This window comes from Drosophila willistoni (assembly GCF_018902025.1).
Source record: "Drosophila willistoni isolate 14030-0811.24 chromosome 2L unlocalized genomic scaffold, UCI_dwil_1.1 Seg196, whole genome shotgun sequence".
NCBI classification, from domain to species: Eukaryota; Metazoa; Arthropoda; class Insecta; order Diptera; family Drosophilidae; genus Drosophila; species Drosophila willistoni.
In genome coordinates this window covers 7,215,372-7,233,372 of record NW_025814048.1, presented here as the reverse complement: position 1 = coordinate 7,233,372, position 18,001 = coordinate 7,215,372, and the positions used below count along the sequence as shown (strand labels likewise).

Sequence of the window (18,001 nt, the reverse complement as noted above, 5' to 3'; positions counted from 1 at the left end):
GTTTATATATTTACAGAATTTAATTTAATTTTCTTTCTCTATGGGTGTGTGTTTGTGTGTGACATGCCATTTGCAATAAAAATTTATTTACAAACTTAATAACATAATTAATTATTATGGGTTTTTTTGTTGTGTATGTCTGTGTATAGAGGGGTTTCTCTTCTCTTCGGTTTGGACTTGCCCTTTTTTTGTGTTTCGTTTGTTGGTTTTTGGTTTTTGTTTTTTTTTCTTGTCCATATACTTACAATATATATGTCTCTGATCCTTTTAGTTATCAATTAGCAATTAGTAACAGTTTTATAATAGCATTTTAATGCATTTTGGTTTTAATATTTTGTTTTTTTTATGGACTGAAAATTGTCTACTTAGTATGCAAAATGGTTTTCTGCAAGCAAAAGTTTGGTTAGATTTAATCAGTTCACACAAACTAATATATATATATATATTTATATATATAGAATTGGTTGTTGCTCGGCAAATCAAAGTTAATAACAATTAAAAGTCAACACGGCTTTGTTTTATGTTTTGTTTTTGTTTTTCTTTTTTACACATTTTAAGTATCAAAATGAAACATATAGTACATATATATCTCTTACTGTACATATAATAATCAAGGGAATGGATCAAGGGCTTTGTTGGTTGGGGGAGGGGGGTGACTTCAATCTAAACTAATTTACTTAATTATTAGAATTTCTTTTAAGTTTAATTAGTTAATGTAAATGCCTTGCATACATACACACACATACTATATTTTGGTTTTTCTGATTGATTTACTCAATTAACTTGATTTTTTTTTTACACTTGAACCGAGCTTAGCTTAAATATGTGCTTCTGTTTCTTTTTTTTTTTAGGTTTTTCCATTATTTTTGTAATGATTTTTGTTTTTAGATTTTGTTTGGTTTAAGAACTAACATTGAAATATAGCTTAGATAGGATTTTGTTCTCTCTCTTCTTTTATTTCATCGCTTCTCGGTCATTTCACTTGCTTTGCACATTTAACTTCTTTAAATTAATATATAGAACTATATATATGTGTGTCGGTATTTAGGTTCTTAGGTGAGAAAAATACGTCTAAATTGGCAATGAAGGAATTTAGATAAGAATTTGTTACATTTCTGCTGCTAAAAATGTGCTTCAATTTGTGTCTAATCTCACTTACCTCACAACAACCGTGTTCAGCAAGAGGCAGGGTGCCAGCATTGACCTAAATATATGCGCCAGGCGATCAGCCGAGGAGGTCTTGCGTCGCGATATGGCCGCCATATTGTCGCCTGCAAGTCATAATAACAATGGTTAGATATATATTTTTAGCATTTTGCATTTGCATTTTAGCTGCAACACAAACTAGATTGTCATTTGCCATTCCCTAGTTTGATACCCTCAAAATGGCAGAAATGAAAAGTATTTTCGACCGTAAGTAAAGTGTCCTTATAATAAGAAGAGTTGGTCATTTATTGGAATGACTTTATATCTGTGGACTTTCCACTAAGAACTTATGGACACTGAGTACTTACTCTTATATCTTAAACTGATGTTAATATTATTTTACGTTTCATATCACCCAGCAATTTATGTATAGTTTTTTGTATTCAAATTTTGACTTTAATCTAATTCAAATGTCGAAAAATTAGTTAATATGAAATGTATATATAATCAACCAAAAGACATAGCGTAAAATCAAAAAAAATAACACCCAGAAGTATTTTGTATTTTCTTTTTTCAATATTTGTTTAAGTTGGTTAGGATTAAGACAAAAAAAACTATTTTTATTAATTTTCCATTAAATCACTTAGCTACAAAAAATTCGAAAACGCATCATCCAACAATGTATTGCTAGCAATCATTTTCGTAGGAGTTCAAATCTTAGAAAAAGGTTTAAAACTAATTTAAAGAATACGTAAATTTTTTCTAGTTGGCTTACTTAAGCAACTTTTAACCATACGTTAACTTTCCCGTTTCGATCTACTAGATTAAAACAAATATTTTTTAATAATTTAATGATTAATAGCAAAATTTTTAAACTAAACAACCCCATTAATTTATGAGTAATAAAAGAAAACTATTCAAAAGTCAACTCGAACTTAAAACTTTTTTGCAAGGGTATCAAAACGTTGACTAAGGCCTAAAGTTATCTGATGGTCCTTTTTGGTTCTAATTTTCATTTAAATAAACTGACAGGCAGAAGGACTGCAGAAATTTGCATATTTCCATTTACACTTTCTTATCTCTAATATTCGAGTTTAGTTTGTTGCAAATTGTCGTTTTAGATAGATGAAACTTACCTTTTGATACGAATACATAAATGCTGGCTGGTTCGGTATTACTGGCCGAGCAGGTGTAGTTGCCCGAATCGGTGATTTGTGGTTCGCGTATTATCAAACGACTCTGGGTTCTTGGACCAGGTGTTGTCTCAATCGATATATCTCGTCTTGCATCATAATAGTTGATCAGACGATCGTTTTTCTGCCAGTAAACATACTGCGGTGGTGTAGGACTCTATGGGGATTGCAATTGAAAGAAAAATTTGTTGCCCTTTGGATTTTAAGTTCTTTTGCACTGGTTCTTAGTCAGTTTACCTTTTCAATAATGCAAACCAAATTGATTGTTGAGCCCATGTCGACATGCAATTCACCGGAGCCAAGGATGAAGGCCTCTGGTACAACTACTTGCAAATTCACAAAGTGCGAAATGATGCCAGTTGGTGTGGAGACCTGTTTGTTTGTATTTGTTTTTTTTTTTATCAATAGAAAGAGAGATATATATGGTTATAGAGATAGATAGATGGATGTATAGAGAGATAGATGGATGTATAGATGGAAGTGCGGCAATTGAGTGCGATTCGTATACGTAATCAACTTGAATGTTGAATGCATCAGTAAACTGAACTCTCTACTTCCAACTCTAAAGCAAAAGTCGATGCCAAAAATGTTGCTGGTTACTGATGCTTTCGCTTTCTCTGTCTCTCTCGCCTCTCATTGAAATGCAAATCAAACAATTTCAATTTGGCACGCAAAAATGAAACAAAAACGTTATCCCCACCCCAAGAGAGGTTTGGGGAGCATTTCTATATACATTTATATGTACGTATATATAAGTGGAAAAGTGCTCCGAAGCTGCTCTTCCTACACGTTACCAAATATCCGGCAGGCACTAGCAATTGCTACTCCTGCTAGTGGGTACTGGGTACTTTTGCAGCTATTGCAGAGCAATGCCAAAGGAAAATAATCATTTTGGCATATTTGCATGCAGTGCTCGTTGCTCCGGAGATGGACGAAGGGACAAGCGGACAGACAGACGTGCGGACAGACTGACATAGAGACGGACGGATGGACGGACGGTTGGACGAGTAAACTGACTGACTGAGTGACTCACTGGTATGTGGGCTGGCTTCTTATATTGAAATTGCATGCAAACAATTTTGAAATTGAAGCTACGTTTTCTTTTATTTTTTTTTTTTGCTTTTTTGAGATGGAGAGTGGAAAAAGGTTTCAAGTAAGACAAATGAGGAGAGGAGAGGCTATTGGAGAGATAGCCTCAATCCCCAATGTTCTTCCACGGAATGGCACTTGTGATGCAAACAGAGTTACAGTTACTGTCAAGTGTCCATTGCAGCCAAGTTTCAACTTTGTTGCTGGTTGCCCTTTCCTTCATATGTAGACTTTCGTTCTTTGTCGTCCATGTTTCCTACAAGTCACTGGCTAAATTTGTCAATGTCCAGTTGATCTCCCAATGACAATGCCATATGTTCATTTGTCTTTCTCTTTATATATATATGTTTCTCTGCCCCTCTTGTTGCTCTGTGTGGTTGAGTTTCTTTTTTTTTTTTAAATCGAACTCCTTTGGCTTGATTTGCATATTACAATTAAATCATGGAGAAAAATCCCCGTGTGACATGAAATCAGCGAAACCCAACCAACAAAAAACCAAAAAAAAAAAGAATAAAAATATCCACAGAGCAAAACAAACGAAAAACGAACGAAAGCCCCAAAAACCTCAATATTGCGTAACCAAACGAGCGTACACATATATGCAAATGCACTTTAGTTTATTTCAACTGCGCACGCTGCATGCATAAAATATGCATGAATGCATGTATGTGAAGCCGCCATCACCCACTTGTCCATTGGTTGGTCCTTCACCCCTCCCATACTGGGGGGGGGAGCCCCAAAACCATCTGGCCCGAAACCCCATTCTTCTTACCTGGCACTCGTACATGCCGTGATCCCGTCGCTGAACAAACTTTATCTGCAGCGTCCACATGTTGGAGCCAGGCGTATGGAGTATCGCGAAACGCTCATCATTTGTATAGAGTTGGGCACCCGATGATAATATATGCCAGTCCCGACGGCGTATCCAAGAAATCTGATTCTGTGTACAAGGAAAGTATTAAATATATCAGCATAAAGTTCATTTCATTCATTTATTAAGCATAATTGCCAGCTAACAGCACAAAAGTAGGCAACGAAATATAACACAACACGAAGAGTGTATGACATGTCCATGCAATTAGCGAAACATATTGTGTGCGTGGGTGTGTATGTATGCGTGTGAATGAAATTCTGTGTGTGTTTGTGTGACTGAGTGCGCGTGTTTGTCTGTGTGTGTGTGTGAAAAAAGGAGGTGATTATAAAAAGCTCATCAACAACAGTCGCCATTGCCACCACCAGCGCTACCACATTGTGGTTGCCATGCTGAGTTTATGGTTTATGTTGCTTTTGCTATTGCCTCGGCTCTCGGTGTTTGTTGGCTGTTGCCATTGGTACTGCGGCTGCCGCAGTTTGTGTAAAAATAAATTATACCATGGTCTTACTTATGGATAAAACTATTTTTAAAAGTGGAACAAAAAAGGATTACATTTAATTACAATTTCATTGTGTAGACGTCACGAGTAAATGGCAGAGAAAACAGTAACTAACAACAAATTATAACATTAGACAAAACAAAAGAAATGTTTTTTGTTTTTCCCCAAAATATTTTCGGTATGTTTCTAAAACTGATAACTAAATGTTTAGGTATCAAAATATAGTCAATTTTTTATGCATCATAAAACATCCTTGGAAAATCTTCCAACAAATCTGTTACCTCCTTATTTTTGTCCTTTTTGTCATACATTGAAATTCTCTTTAGAAAATAACCAAATCTTGTTACATAATTATATAAGCTGCTTAAATTATAAATGCAGTTTCCTTGCCAATTTTTGTTGTCTAGGATTCAGCATTGTTTTGTTTGCTTCTATTCACTTTATTATGTTATAATGCTTAATTAGTTTTAGTGAAATTGACTCTGACATTAGGTAAACCATAGCAAAAGTAAAAGTAGTAAACTTAAACTCAAACCCTACGGATTGATAATATCAACAAATTTTCTATCGACTCTACTGTGATTATCATTTGTGCCCTATTTGAAAAATAGAATTAAATTTAGGATATTTTAGAAAACTGTTAGCTTTATAATTAATAATTATAATTAGTAATCACATCTTATAAATTATTATTCGTTAATCTTGAGTAAGCTTATAAGAAAAAACAAAAATTTTATGGAGCATTTGCTGACAAATTGGTTCAATGTGTTTGAGTTATGTGTTCCAAAATGTTAATAGACATTTCATCACATTTTCATTTTCTTTTCGACCTCTTGCGTGTGCCTCCATTGTGGCATTTAATTGCTTGTTAGCTACTCCCCCTCCCTGACCACTTTAACATCACCAATCAGAAATGGTTAGAAATGTCATTCACTCGGAGCCAAAACGTTTGCTTTTCAACTGCAAATTAAGCGCTTGTTCAGTTTTGTTTTGCTATGTTGTATTTTTGAGGGTGTGTGTGTTAGTGGGTGGGTGTATGGGGTGTGTATGTGTGTGTATTTCGTGATAGCTGGTTAACAAATTAGACTTTTGCGTGCCATGCTAAAAGAAATGAGAATGCAAATGGTAAATGGAAAATGGTTGTGAAATATGCATATATAGCTGAAAATGCATACAATTTGGTATGGAATCTAGAATAGAAATGAAATAAAATTCAATTTGGAGAGACACTCTAAACAAAAATGAGAAACTAAATATGCAACGAAGAGAAACAGAATAATAATAAGCATTGCAACAGAAGAGGATGGATAATTAAAACAACTGAGAGAACAAAAACGAGTGGCAGAGGGACATATAGAGACAGAGACAGATAAAAGGAAGACTGACAGATAGATAGAGAGAGAGACAAAAGAGAAAAACAAACCCAATTTACACCCACTCTATCCACGCCGGAGACTTTGCAGACCAGAAAGGCGGTGCCACCAAGCTGGACGGTTGTATTGTGCGCCATCAGCTGTTTTGAAAGAAATGAAATGAATAAAAAGACACGGAGAGAGAGAAAACAAGAAAGGAAGAGAAAAGAAAAATACAAGACAAAAAGTTAAAAGTTCATTTTTTAGGGGAAGAAGTGAGACGCTGGCACACTGTTTGCCACGTCGCTCAATTAGTCAGTAAAACAGAGAAAGCAAGGACCTCGAGCAGACCTAGGATGAACTAGTAGCTATCGTAAGTATGTGCTCGATATCAACTAGACAAACGGGAAAGAGGAGTTGGAGCAAGGGGCGACAGAGACAAGTGACTGGCACGGAGTTCGAGGTGGTCCTGTGGTGGTTGTGGCGTGCCTGCTATTTGGATAATTAGATTCGAAGCCAGGGCAGCGAATGAAATATAAATAAGCACTAAAGATTAATTAGTCCGGACTAGAGCGCGTTTGCTATGGCCTTCGCGTTCGCATTTACGTTTCGTCTTCATGTTTCATGGTAATTAGCCCTTATCTGGCATTATCCTGTAGTGCATTTCTTTGCCCTTCTTCCTTCCATTGGTTTTTTTCCCTTAGACTAATGCCTGCTGCATTTTTCGTCTCATCAAATTAGCATATTGACGGGCAGAAAGTGAAAACTATTTTTAAGCTGACACTGCCATACTTCATCAATTTGTCTGATGACATAAAGTAGCACAAGTCCAGTCGATTCTCCAAAAACCCAAGTTACCGTACAGTTTCAATTCAATTTGAATTTCTATTTAAAATGAAGCTGACATCTGGTCAACTTACCTCACTGTCTTCGAACATTGGACTGTCGCTCGAGTCGAGATTATTATCCAATTTTGAATCGGCATTTATACCGCCGCGCATCCATAGTTTCTTCCAATCGTTATCTGTGAGTATTGACTTTTGATCTGAAATAAAAGACAAAAATAAAATAAGAAGGCAGCCCGAGAAAGACAATAAGAAACGATAAGTGAATCGGAATAGGGGCAAAGTGCAATTGTAAATCGTATTAAGGTTAAGATTGGCCACTGCAATCAGCTGAAACCAATCGAATTGCCAATGAAAGAGAACTGCAAATAAATGTGATTGACACTCAACTTGCTATAAACTGCCATGAACAGCAGAGACTCTCTACCCCTTCTCCACATCTTATTCATTGTTTTCTTGGTCTTGCCCTTCCTTTTGTCTACCTAAAAATCTAAGCCTGTTGAAATAATAAAGTATTTGATTGACGTCCACCAAGCCCAGCGTGTTATTTATGATTATTGCCGCTACATGGCATTTATTGATTTCAACGCTTGTTAAACACACAAATACAAACACACATAGCCCACTTACATACACACACAGACAGACAGGAAGAGACACACACACATACATCTATACTAACACCATTATCATTTTATATGTTGTGTCTATTTTTGTGTTTATTCTTGTCACACGCAATAGGAAATTGAATTGAAATTTAAATGTTTACGAGTTTCCGCCGCCTTTGTTTCATTTTACTTTCGGTCTAAGGAAATTTCCACAAGCATTCAATCTTCTTTTATACCTTTTTCTTTTACTGTTAGAGAAATTCGAACGCAAAATCAATAAACTATAACAAACATTCATTGGTTCTTTTAATAAGCACTTAGAAATACGTATACAACAAATTTCATTACCAAACAGTAGCCGGAATCTTTCAAGCTTGATTTGTAGACATAAAATTTGGGTCAAGAATTTACAAATTGCTTTTTGCAAAAGTATCTATAAAAAGCAGTGCTATTAAATTTAAATTTAAATGCTTAACATTCAAAGAAATTTATTTTTCAATTCTATGAACGCTAGTTTTGTGGCTATACCATATTCGATTTTCCATTTTTAATTAATGTTCGAAGTAGAATAGAATCACATGATATGCAATCTTTATTTAATATATTATTGCCCACAAACATATAATAACATTATGTGAATTAATGGGGGGATTTAAGCATTTATCAATGTATTTCCCTTGGAGGTAAAATTCGTATAAGGCCAACTACTTCAATCTGGAACTATTTTTAATTTTAGTACTTTCATTTCATTAAAGTAAACCCTTTTAAAATCTTCTTACATTAAGGGTAACGAGCCAAACAATACAAGCAAAAGGATTTTTGCTGAGTCAATTTTTTGAAGACTCTCACTTTAGAAAAATAACAATGGAAGTTCCATCTTTATTTTGATTTTGAAATCAATTCGTGTATATAGAATAAAAATTCTGTTATTATATTCTTATTACCTTAGGTCTGTTAATTCTCTTTCCTAAACTTGAATTAAAAGGTTTATAAAATTCAAAAATACGACAGTTAATGATTAAATTTAATAAAGTGTGAATAGGGAATTTAGAACTACAACTTAAAAACCCAGTCTTCATTCATTGAATTCAAAATATAAACTGATTTTATTTGCAAAAGTACGGAGTTTATACAATGATAAACATTTTTACAGATTTATAATTAAAATGAAACTAATAATTAAATAATTTTTTCTAGATTTTAGGAACTGCTACATATGTATATGCCCAAAAGGAAGTTTTTTTTCTGCAGCCTAATTTGTTTTCTTTCTTGCCCCTCTTGACTCCACTAGGAAGTTCTTTGTATGTTTTCTTTAATTTTCTAATATAATTTCAATCAGTCTGAGCCTACAACTACAATCTTTGCACTTTTATTGAGGTAAGTTTCATGGCCATGGGCTACCAATTGGTTGCTCTGCTCCATCTCGTCTTTTACACATTAAATGAAGCTGCACGTTTATGAGCTTAAGCTACTGAAATTTAAGTAACTAACAAAGTGTGCAGAGAGAAAAAAAAATGTTAGAGCGAAAGAGAGAGAGATGTAACCTGGTCTTACCTACACGGGGAAATAGCAATCAATCAGGCAAACTTTGAAGCGACTCACATGAGCCGCGGCAACAAGAATTTGCCAATTTGTTGTGAGGCACACACATACGGAATAAGCAAAAAAAAGAAGAAAAATAGCGAAAAAAAATCGTTGAAGAAGAAACATACAAATGCGCAATGTCGTTGTCAGTAGAAGAGTCCCTACCACCGACCCCGCCCTTTCTTCCCCCTGCCCCCAGTAAGCGCTATAAAACACAGCGAAGCGAGCTCACAGTTTTATTGCCTCGTAAATTTTTATAGTTCATACTTTAGGCATGTGCGTATATGCAATGTCTGTGTGCCAGTATCTACGTGTGTGTGTATGTTCGCTGCACTTGTATTTGTATCTTGTTTGCCATACCACACACACACACACACACACAAAACACTGAGATACAAGGATATCTTCCTTTGTTAGCGCCAATGTAATTTATGTGTATTGTATTTAGCCCGCCTTGGCTCAGTGACGTCAAAAAAGTTCGCTTGGTCACACTGCATTGATTTTAAATTTGTTCATGTAAATACAATACAAACACATGCACACATACACATACACATCTATACATATATTTCATTTGCCGCATATTAAAAACAGGCACACAATACTGTCAGCCTATTAATAATAAGAGAAGGACAATGCCACTCAATTCGGCTTTTGAAGTCGACTCGAGTCGACTTTATGAAGGGTCAGGTCGATTTTGTTGGCCGAGAAACATATATATATAAATTGTTGATATATTTATATATTTATCTTTGCATTTGTATGCATGACAGGCTCATATACACACACACACACATACAGAGACATAAAGACCTAGACTAGGACAAGCTGAAATATATTGCGCATGTTAAGAGGAATGTAAATGCTCTCTTCGACTTAGACACAAAGCCAAACGAACGATGAACCAGCCGTCAGTTTTAGCTATTCTAAGGTCAAGTGGTAATCACACCCCTCTTTCCTCCCTCCCCCCTGAGCAATATGATTCTAGAGAGCAGTTAATACTTGGGTAGGGGGCAGGGATGGGGTAGCGTGGGTGTGGATACGCGATAATAGTGAAAAAACACGCACTGCTAATAAAATGGCTAAAGTCGCGCATCCTGTGCGTTTGCGTTTGCCTTTCTTTCTTTCTTTTTTTTTCTTGCCTTCCATTTCTTTTCGTCTTCGGCCTACTACTACTTACATACGCGTTTCGTTCAGTACGTGCGCATGTCAGCTGCCTGCGGCTTAGGCGTGTGAATTATATTATGCCTGAAAGTAGGCAACTGTAATAAAACTTGAGCAAAAAGCAATAGAAATGGGCAAAACAGTAGTATGAACACAACAGAAAAAAAAAACCCAAAGAAATTGAGGCCTCCCAGACGCCGTCGCCACCCATTCATCCAACCACCGGATGCCTCAACAAAAAGTAGCAAAAACGCCGGCTATAAGTTTTCCCGTTTCGTTCATCGCATTTTTCATTCCACATTTGACCCCCGCACTCTGCCCGGCCCTGCTGGGCCCTGCCCTTTGACCATCCCCTAGTCATCTTACTTGCCACACTGAAAAGCGATAAATAATGAAGTCAGCAAGTGCGGCTGGCATGCTCGCATGTTTATTATTAATAATAAATATTTCTTCTCAATCTTCTCAGTCGGAGCGTTTAAGTTGTATGAGTCAAAGTCACGACATCGGAATTTAACAATCCTCCTACGGGCCCCATACCACTACCACTTCTGCATCATCGTCTTTCAACTGTAGTTGTTGTGTGCACTTGTCATGTTTCAAATTATTATTTATCTATCTCCGACTTTGTCTCTCTCTCTTTTGCTTCCACACTCAATATATCTCACTTGGTCTCTTTGTCTTTGTCTCCATGTCGTCTGGCTTTTTGTTAACCTCTCTGTCTCTCTCTCTGACTGCCATTTCCCATCTCCGTCATCCACATGGGGCGTATGCGTAATATTTTAATGCCCTCTCAATATGTTGGCATTGTCTGGGTTTGGCTCTGGTTCTGCTTCTGGCTGCGAGTGTTAAGCCGGAAAGCTGCTTAAGTTGACGCCCTGTGCTTTGGCTCCCAGTGCTAAGCACTTTTTAAGCTCCCCTCTCCCATGCCTGCCCCAACACTAACTCTCCTTTCGTATCGCATCGCATCGCGTACCCTCTATCCATAACCTGAGCCAAAAAGATCGCGCTCCTAACCTTACGTATTCCCATACAACAGAAAAAACTCATACTCATACATAGCATGAGCTTAATTTTAAAACCACTAAGCAAATTTGCAAAATGGCTTAAACCAGCTACCAAAGAAACAGCAAGAAAAAGGAGAAAGTGGTGAAGAAGCAGCTAAAGTAAAAGAAAGCAGGCGAAAAAAAACATGTAAAATTGCAAAATTGTCACTTTGTGTGTGTGTGGCCTTGAGGCAAAGGCAAAAGCAAGAAGAAAAGGGAGAGAGAAATTGAGACTAGGTGAAACTAACTTGGTTAGACTAAATTTAAGAATATTCTAGGAGAAAAAAAATACGTGAATCAATCAGTGAGAGTTGTACCTAAACCTATCAACAAGTTCAATTACACTTAGGAAAAGGGAGTGAGCAAAAGAGAGATACAGATTATGTGTGTGTGTGTGTGTGTGTGTGTGTGTGTGTGAATTTACAGCATTGTCATGTTACCTTTAGATTTTTGGTTACTTTTGCTTGAAAATTGTCTTAAAATATTTACGCATTGCTATTTTCTTATATCAATTTGCCCGCCTCTTAATGCTCAGGCCCCTCGCACAACGCCACGCGAAGTATTAACCGAGACTTGTTTTCACTCATTTCCCCGTGCCCACCATGCACACGCACTTTAAAAGTCAATTTACAAAAACTTTTTTTTTTCGCCGTTACTTGCCACTCTGACAAAAAGATTTGCCAGCCAGCCGCCACAAGGTGGAGGCGTCGCAATAAATTTTCAATTTTTGCGCTGTCACGCGAGCTGGCATACCCATTCTATATAATACGCCGCCACCTTCATTCGATGCTGCCTTTTCATTTTTTGTGTGTTTTTTTTTTTATTTTGGCTTAACAGAGGAGGAGTAGAAAGAGTCTGCGACGTAATGAGCAGACCACGAGGACTCTTCGATAAGGTGTCGTCGTTGTTGGCGGCTTTTGTGGATAATTTATGCGTAACGCGTTTGGGCCAGCCCCAGAGCAGTGCCAGGCAATAGCAGTAAGGGCTCTCTTACTCTCCCTATGTATTTGTGTATGGTGGTTCTTTTAGGTCAAAACCAAAGCCACAAGGGCAGCAACAACTACAACAATAACAACAACAACAACATGAAGAAGGTGGGTTGTGCCCTCTAACGCTAATCTCTCCCCTGTGTATTTTTCATTATCCTTATTATTTGTGAATGTTACGTGTTGGCCATAACTTAGACGGGCTAACGATGCGTATACGTGACGCGAACACACACACACACAGCGAAACACTCATATTCAGCGAGAGGAGGAATGCCAGCGATAGCAAGTAGAGCTGGGTGTGGTCTGCTTTTAGGCGTGCAAATTAGCAAAAGGTCAAAACACACGAAAAAAAAACAACAAAAAACACCGTAAAAAACAACAAAAACCGGAAAGTACCACAACCCAACTTACACGCTGATGAAAAATTAATAATAATTGTTTACTAAACAATTGGCCAAGCTTTAAATTGTTTACCTGTGCCTAGAGATAATTGCTAAAAGTTTGCTTCGCCTTATTCTATTTCTATAGCTTTTAACATACCCTGCTTGCCATTTTGTAGAAGGGTATGCAAATGTCTGACTGGTTGGAAAATCATTAATTATTATTTTGAATCCTTATCTTTTGCAATTATAATTAATTGGATGTAAGTACCTAGATTTGTATCCCTTCTTTTGCTCTGTCCAAAAGATCATCCGCGGAATTAATATCAACATCTGCAACCCTCAGACATAAAGAATCGCCAAAATTCATGCTTCTATCTATATAATTATCATAGGCGGATCAAGGTCGAACTTTTCCCCCCAAAGTATGCAATAGGCTGGAAACGTTGTTGTCGTTTTTGACAAATTTATAACTTTTTGTTTACATTGTCTTTACTTCAATATTTGATCCACAGAACTTTGTAAAATTTCGTTTCGCAAACTAAATTTTCATACTATTCTACAGCAATCAATTTAATTTCTCACATTTTCAACTATTAATCCATAAATTTTTAATTACAACTGACTAAAAGTACGAAAAAATACTAGATCTTTAGGGTATTTTGAAAAGGGAGACTAGATTTAATGCAAAATTTTTCATCATGTTTCGCTTTTGTCTCGTTTATGTGTTTTTCATTTCACTTGCTTAGTTTAGCGTTGAATTCTTCTTTTTTACTTCATTCTCTTCGTTTTCGTTGTCGTTGCTCTTGCTGTTGATATTGTTCTGCATTCCATTTACAAAATGAATTGCAAACATTAAAATGTATTCCTATCTTAAACAATTTCTCAAAGTCTTTGCCATTGTTTCCACGCTCTTCGTTCGCTCATTCGCTGGTCGGTTGCTTTTCTTATTAATGAAAATATTTTTCGAGTGAAAGTTTTAGCCGCAGGTGCATACTTAGCAGCTCGCTTAGACAAAGGTAGAGAGATAGATAGAGAAAGAGAGAAAGAGGGAGTAAAGTGCGTGGAGAGAGCTCTAAAACTGTGGAATATTTAATGTTACGTTGATAATAAAATTTTCTAGCATAATAAATCCGTAAATTGGCAAAGTTTAGCATTAATTGTAGGCTCGAGCTTTTCTCTCTATCTCCATCTCTATCAGTTATTTATACTTTGGTCTATCTTTCGTTCTTTCTCTCTCTCTATTTCTCTGTTCCGCGCTTGAAACGATTTGTTGGCTTTATGCAAATATTAAAACAAAATAAACTGCTGCATACTTTCAGGTGGAGAGGCATAAATTTCGTTTTAATTTACTTAGCACTCGAAGTTAAGCCTTCTCCTTTTGCTCCCTGCAATGGCCTTAATTAAATTCGATGCCCTACCACCAAAGCTTGGTGAGAAAGTGAAACTAAGGGGAATAGGTAAGAAAGTGTAAGGAAGAGGAAGGAGCAATAGTAGTATTACGTATACGCACCTGGCTCCAAAGTGGTGGCCAGCAGCAATGTTGGCAGGCAAAGCAGCAGGATCCGCAGTTCCATCAAATGCATGGGGGGCAGCAGTCGTGGCGGCATTATTTCTGTGTTGGTGGTGGTGGCTTCTTCTTCTCTTCTACTCTCACTCCTATCTCCTATCTAGCTCAATGGCTCTTGTTGTGATGTTGTAGCTCAACACGTTTTCTCCTACAATCGCACACAATGCGACAGCAACAGGGGCAACAGCAACATCAGTGGCATCAGCCTCGGCATTAGCATTAGCATCAGCAGCAGCAGCAGGAGCAGCAACAGCTGCAGCGGCACGTCGATGCACTATTCTAAGAAATCGTGTTGAAGACTGGAGTGGTTACTATTATATGGGCTGTTGCTTATTAGGGTTAATGGCTTTTTGAATGAACACGCTGGATCCTTTCAGAGCTTGGAGCGTACATATGTCTGCCTGGGTGCCTCTCAGCTATGATGCGTTGATAAATGATGCAGTGTTGCCACTTTATTTTTTGCTGCCTCCTCTTGTTGTTATTGCTGTTGTTCTTGTTGCTCCAAGGCGTTGCCTTTAGCTATTGTTATGTAGCCGCCTGTCAATGCGTTTTCAGCTCCTCACCGAATAATTTTCACTCTCCTTCTTGGCACTTGCCACAGCTGCTTTTCTTTTCCTTTCTGAACTTTTCTTTTCTTTTCGTCGTTTCTTCTTTGTATTTTTTTGTTGGTTTCTTTTCTTTTCTTTCGTTTTTTTTGTTGCTCAGAACTTGGCTAGTTGGTTGCTGATGGTGTGATGTTGTTGTTGTTCTTGTTGTTTGTTTGTTGCGATGGCAAAACTTCATGCATGTTTTCCATCATTTTTCATGTCACTGCGCGAAGCATTAGCACATTAAGCCACGTTCTTTCCTCGTGTTCTCACTCGTATGGCAAGCAGAGTAAAACACAAAAAAAAAATTAACACTCGCTTTTTATGAAATTACATTCAATTTGCTGTAGTGGCTATGTTTTTTGTTTTTTTTTTGCTTCCTTCCGGTGTTGTTGCTCTTTCTCGCTCCGATGATGAATGGTCTCTAATCGTTAATGTCCTTTGAGAGAGATCTGCAATGGAGAAGCCACATAAGTTCATAAATATTTAAATATATACATATCTTAACATTTCAAATCAATTTGTTTTGTGGTAAATTCTTTTTATTAAGAGTCTCTTATTTGATTCTCATTTCACTGTACTTGTCTGTTCGTTGTCTAATTCATTTGCATATAAAATGAAATTTATTTATTATACCAGAGCTAAATTTGCCACATTATTTATAGGTCAGCTCAAGAGGCAAGAGAGCGGTCTAAACGCGAGGATATTATGCAAAACGCTCTCGTCATGGTCAGCCCCAATGAATACGAGTATGTCCAACAAATTTCTAGCTAACTTAATTCTCTAGCTCTCTTGCGGTTGTTGTTTTTCATAAATTTTCCCTTGCTTTTTTTCTTTTGTATATTTGGTTTATTTTTCTAAACGCGTGACTGACTTTATTTAGATTTTTATGTTGCAAAAACAAACCAACAAAAAAGAAATGTTCATTTTAATGCGTTGACTTTGCGATACCCTAGAAGCAAGGGAAGTAAAAAAGTAGAAAATCTCAAGGAGTAACAGATTTCAGAAAGAACAAGATCAGTTTGGTCTTTAAAAGTCTTAGATTCTTTTACTCTACTCTTACAGGGTATTCAAAAATGGTGACTTGGTCAACAAAAAAGTTTTTATTGCAGCATCTCATAATTTTGTTGGCTTTCTGTGTGTGTGTGGTATTTTTGTTTTGACTTCCTCTTTTTATATATTTTCTTTATCTAGCAAGTCTTTATTTTAAGTATATACTTAATTTGTTTTTTTGTGCTTGAAATTTTTGGTGGCTTGGGCTTTTATGTGAAAAGTTCCAGCATGCCCTTAACCAAATAATGCTAATGAATGTGCCATGCCCATGCCCATGCCACCAAATAGCATTTCTACTGCCACTCTGGCATATGCACATAAATTAAAATTGAAATTTAGCCACAAAAATTACCAAAGCGGTCGCTCATTTTAATTACAAAACAATGTGGCAAGAGAAGTTGCAAAATTTTCCGCTGTTGCAGAAAAGTATGCTATATTTTTGCTATTTGCTATGGTATTTAATTAACGCTCATGCTGATGTTGTTACTGTTGTTGGTGTCCATGCGGACAACAAACCAAACATTAGCAAACGTCAAGCGGCCTGAATTTATGACACACTCGTGTGCAATTCATTTAAATTGATAAAGGCAAAACAGTTAGAGAGCTGCGAGGAAGTAGAGTATGAAGTGGGTAAATGGGTATATATAGTATATGTATATATATGTGTATAGCTTTTTGTGGGTGTGGCCAAGTGAGATTGTTCAAGAATAGTTGTTATTGTGCTACTTTGCTTCTTTCACACTTTCCCACTCTCACTAACATAAGTATCAAATGCAGCAGTTTAGAGTAATTCGCAGAGTAAATGTCATGCCAGAGGAATGCTTCTTTATGTCTTTCTCTACCTCTCTCTAGTTCTCTCGCTCTCTCTCTCTCTCTCTCTAAATGTAAGTGTATTTGTGTTTGTGTGAACTATACAACACAACTATGCACTTAAATGCAGTCACGTACACACTCACAGTCATACATAGAGGAACGTACATATTATTATCTTGACACAATGGTGCCATAAAACTTAAAGACCCCCACAGCAGTTTTGCCTTTGCCTTTGCCGTTGCCTTTTGCCATTGCCTGGGCAAGAGCGACAATGAAGGACATCGCATTTTCCATCCCCACCTATTTTCTGCTATTTTTTTCTGGTTTCTGTTTGTATACATCCAGAGAAAAGTTTTACCAGGAAAATCGACTTAAAATTGAAAATGTTTGTAATTATATGTACACACACCATACAAGTAATTTACACTCTCCGATTGTGGAATGTGTGGTTTAAAACAAAGTAATGGCATAAAAATTCAAACATGACTCCATACTTTAACTTCCAACTAACGGCTAACTTTGGTATACTTTAAATAAAGTACCAACTCATATTATCGCTCATGCGGAATGGTCTAGAATTGAAAACTCTATAAAAATAAATGTACTCTGCTAACTCCAGAAAAATGTGAAAATATATTAGTAGAGAAACAATTAAGTAAAAACTTGGCTCTAAACTAACTTCAAGTCATACTCTGAGCATAAGTTTTATTTGATTTCCAAATGTGTATATAATTTAGACGTATAAAGAGCCTAAAAGCTTACTAAAGAGTAACTAATATTTTCTTGCCTCTAATTTCATAATTATATTCCCAAATATCTATTTAATTTACATAATAGAATGCACCTGGTTGAAAGTAAAAGTTGACCCAGTTCTGCAAGCTAATTTCCATCTTAATTTTTTTCCTTTTGTTAAAAAAACAAAATTTCTGTCATCGTTGGCAAACTTTTCCAATTGTTACACTTTGCCTCAATTGCATGTAAGATTTTCTTGTGTCCATTGCAAGACAATGTGTTTTTGGTTTATTTTCTCCAAGTGTAATTTTTTTGTTCAGTTTTCTTTTCATTCCGCTTGGCTCTGCATATGCGCATTTGTTTGCATTTTGCACAAACCCTCAGAAAACTGAGCCCCTCTGGTACCCGTCTTCAACCGTCTTACCGCCTGCCTGCCCGCCCACGCTTTGCCGCTTTGGAGGTTATATGGAAATTGTAATA

At 36.6% G+C, this 18,001-nt stretch overlaps 1 protein-coding gene across 3 annotated transcripts; it reads right to left on the bottom strand.

The window, feature by feature from the left end:
- Window positions 1–727: 727 nt before the first annotated feature.
- On the bottom strand, window positions 728–14,993 carry LOC6640471 (zwei Ig domain protein zig-8). Of its 3 annotated transcripts, none has more exons than XM_023182114.2 (8): window positions 14,280–14,993; window positions 7,074–7,198; window positions 6,225–6,314; window positions 4,201–4,368; window positions 2,577–2,711; window positions 2,283–2,496; window positions 1,160–1,271; window positions 728–1,071 (listed from the first exon to the last, which is right to left on the bottom strand). In XM_023182114.2, the coding sequence occupies exons 1-8, from the start codon at window positions 14,374–14,376 to the stop codon at window positions 1,053–1,055; spliced, it is 960 nt and encodes a 319-aa protein (XP_023037882.1). In that variant the 5' UTR covers window positions 14,377–14,993; the 3' UTR covers window positions 728–1,052. The 3 variants fall into 3 exon arrangements, with proteins under 3 accessions (XP_023037882.1, XP_023037883.1, XP_002063128.2); XM_023182115.2 differs by having other exon boundaries at window positions 6,234–6,314; XM_002063092.4 differs by having other exon boundaries at window positions 6,225–6,311.
- Window positions 14,994–18,001: the final 3,008 nt, after the last annotated feature.

Coding starts and splice junctions, on each gene's coding strand:
- LOC6640471 (XM_023182114.2), bottom strand. CDS start 14,376: ATGCCGCCACGACTGCTGCCCCCCATGCATTTGATGGAACTGCGGATC. Junction 2,712..4,200: donor ACGGCATGTACGAGTGCCAG/GTAAGAAGAATG, acceptor ACAAACAAACAG/GTCTCCACACCAACTGGCAT. Junction 1,272..2,282: donor TTATGTATTCGTATCAAAAG/GTAAGTTTCATC, acceptor TATGACTTGCAG/GCGACAATATGGCGGCCATA.